Source organism: Phalaenopsis equestris, unplaced genomic scaffold (assembly GCF_001263595.1).
Source record: "Phalaenopsis equestris unplaced genomic scaffold, ASM126359v1 Scaffold208530, whole genome shotgun sequence".
In the NCBI taxonomy this organism is placed as follows: domain Eukaryota; kingdom Viridiplantae; phylum Streptophyta; class Magnoliopsida; order Asparagales; family Orchidaceae; genus Phalaenopsis; species Phalaenopsis equestris.
The window spans coordinates 1-2438 of NW_018227775.1; the positions used below are offsets into that span (position 1 = coordinate 1).

Genomic DNA, 2438 nt, shown 5'->3' on the forward strand with positions numbered 1-2438 from the left:
GAGTTTAAAACATAACACTTTGAGTTAAAAAAAAATGCTTTTGAAATATTTTTCATCACTTTTATTTTATTTTGTAGATCATCAAATTTTACTTTTATTTTATTTTGTAGATCATCAAATTTTTACTATTTTAATAAAATACTGTAAAAAGAAAAAAGATTGAATAATGATCTGCAAAGCCCAATGTACATTAAAATAACTGCTGTAAAAAAAGTCTTTTTTGCAAAGGGCCTTTTACATCGAAGTCCATAAAATACTAGAACATTTACTAGTTATGTAGTCAGCATTTTAATAATCCGGCCACACGAATAACAAACCTTTGTCCAACGAACTAGCACTTCTCCGGCGACTGATCCGGTACGACCCCATCGCTTCCGGCGAGCAACAAGTACTTATCCCTCCTAGTCAAGGACGTACACTCAAACCCCAACTCAGCAGCAAGCTCCCTCTGAATCCGATTCGCAACATCCGCCGCTGTCCAACCCCCGGCGACAGTCATCTCCTTCGGAACCCGACCAAGAAAACTGATCTGATAGGCTGGTCTCGGATTCATGAAGAAAAATATAGGGTCTAAAGACTTAAAGCCGGTCGCCGTCGTTCCAAAAAACATAGAACTATAGGAATCGATAGCAACCGGTTCAATATTATCAGCCAGTTCCGCGAACAGGGGACTGAACCTGAGTAGATACGGTTCACGGCAGGTGGTACCTTCAGGGCACACGGCGAGGTCGCCGGAGGCGAGGAGGCGGCGCATGGAGTGGGAGTCTTGGAGGCGGTTGCGAGTGAGGCGGACAGTGGGGATGGGAGAGAGGGATTCGGAGAATCGGCTGAGGCTGTATGTTACGACGGGGATGGGGCGGAAGAGGGCGTAGCTGAGGAAGATGGGGTCCAGAAGTGTGCGATGGGTGCAGACGTAGAGGACGCCGGAGGGGGAGGGCTGGAAATGGGGGCGGTGTTGGACCATCCGGAAGTGGATGCCTAGAGCTGCGCTGACAAGGTGGCAGAAGGAATAAGGGAGGAGGAGGCCGGCGAGGATGCGGACAACACATAGGAGGAAGCCGAAAGGTATGTAGAGGAGGAAGAGAGAGTTGGAAGGGGTGGGGAGAAAGGCGAGGCGGCCGTCGTGAAAGATTTGGGGTTTGGGGGATATTTTCTTAGAATGATTGACAGTTGATTTGGCAGCAGCAGCGGAAGCCGCGGCGACGGCGCAGGAAGAGTGTCTAGTTGAGTTGATTGAGTTGGGCTCTTCCTTCGTTACCATGTATACTTCCTGTCGTGGAGAAGATGCATGAATTAAAAAAAAATTCTAATTGAGAAGCTGGAAATTTTTTTTTAATAAGAAATTAGATCTGGGTTATTTCTTGATTTCTTCCACTTGAAGATTAAAAATCTTCTTTTGATAACATTTACTTTCTACACGAACAAATTTAAGTGGGCGATTATTCTATATGTTCGAATTATTCAGTAAGATTGTTTCTAGCTTCTATGATTGTTACTAAGAAAATCATATGTAATAATATATTTATATGAATTGATCTATGAAGATCATAGTTAAATTAATGAAGACTGAACGGAAGAGATGGGAGAGAATTGATCAAATGGATGACAATTATGATTATGACAGTTCATAACATTCATGCGAGGAGGAAGAGAATCTTGTATTTAATAGATACTGATAAACAATAGTATTCCAAACAAGTTTTTTAATTATATTAATCTTGATTCAAATTTATTATTTTTGGGAAATATCTTGTTAAGAATATTATTAAAATTTCTTTACCAAAAATTGTTTTATATGTAAATTCAAGAATGGTACTTGTTAATTTTAGAATACGAAATCAAATTGAAATACAAAATAGAAAAATGACTTCTTTCAAAATAAACAAATAAAAAATTGGTTGAAATGAACTTTTGAGATGTGTAATATAATCTCAAAGAAAAAACAGAAGTATTAAAGCCCTCTAGGCTTAGCATTGTCTTTGAAAAATAGTGGTTATTTTAAAGTCTAAAATAAATTACACAATTGTGCTTGAAGATGGAGTTTACTATCATGAGGTCGTCAATTTGAATTTGGCATAATTCACTTTAAGCTTTAATTCACCAAAATCAAAAAAAAAAAAAAACAAAATTTCAAACAAAAAAATACCTCATAATATTCAAAATATAAAACAACTCAAAATTTAATCACAAACATCACAAAAAATACAATTTCAACTAAATTAAAACGTCTCTATCGGAAGATCGGGAACCCCTCGGAGGAGGTAACCTACGGTTGCTAACGAGGCTTCCCACGGTCTAAATGAAATTATGGAACTCATTAAGTTGAGTTTAGTAAATTCATTTGGACTAAGTGAATCCAATAAAAAATAATGGTGCCGGAACAAGGGAACCATAAGATCCTAACCGGTGTCACTCTAATCAACTTTAATATGCCCCTA

The 2438-nt window shown here is 38.3% G+C and overlaps 1 protein-coding gene across 1 annotated transcript in view; it reads right to left on the minus strand.

Annotated features, from left to right (window-relative positions):
- Positions 1-159: 159 nt before the first annotated feature.
- The window catches only part of LOC110036566 (glycerol-3-phosphate acyltransferase 1-like), a 4181-nt gene continuing 1902 nt past the window's right edge, over positions 160-2438 (minus strand). The window contains exon 2 of the mRNA XM_020741039.1: positions 160-1270. Within this exon, the coding sequence (XP_020596698.1) occupies positions 332-1270 (939 nt within the window). The 3' untranslated portion in view covers positions 160-331. The remainder of the gene's footprint in view (positions 1271-2438) is intronic.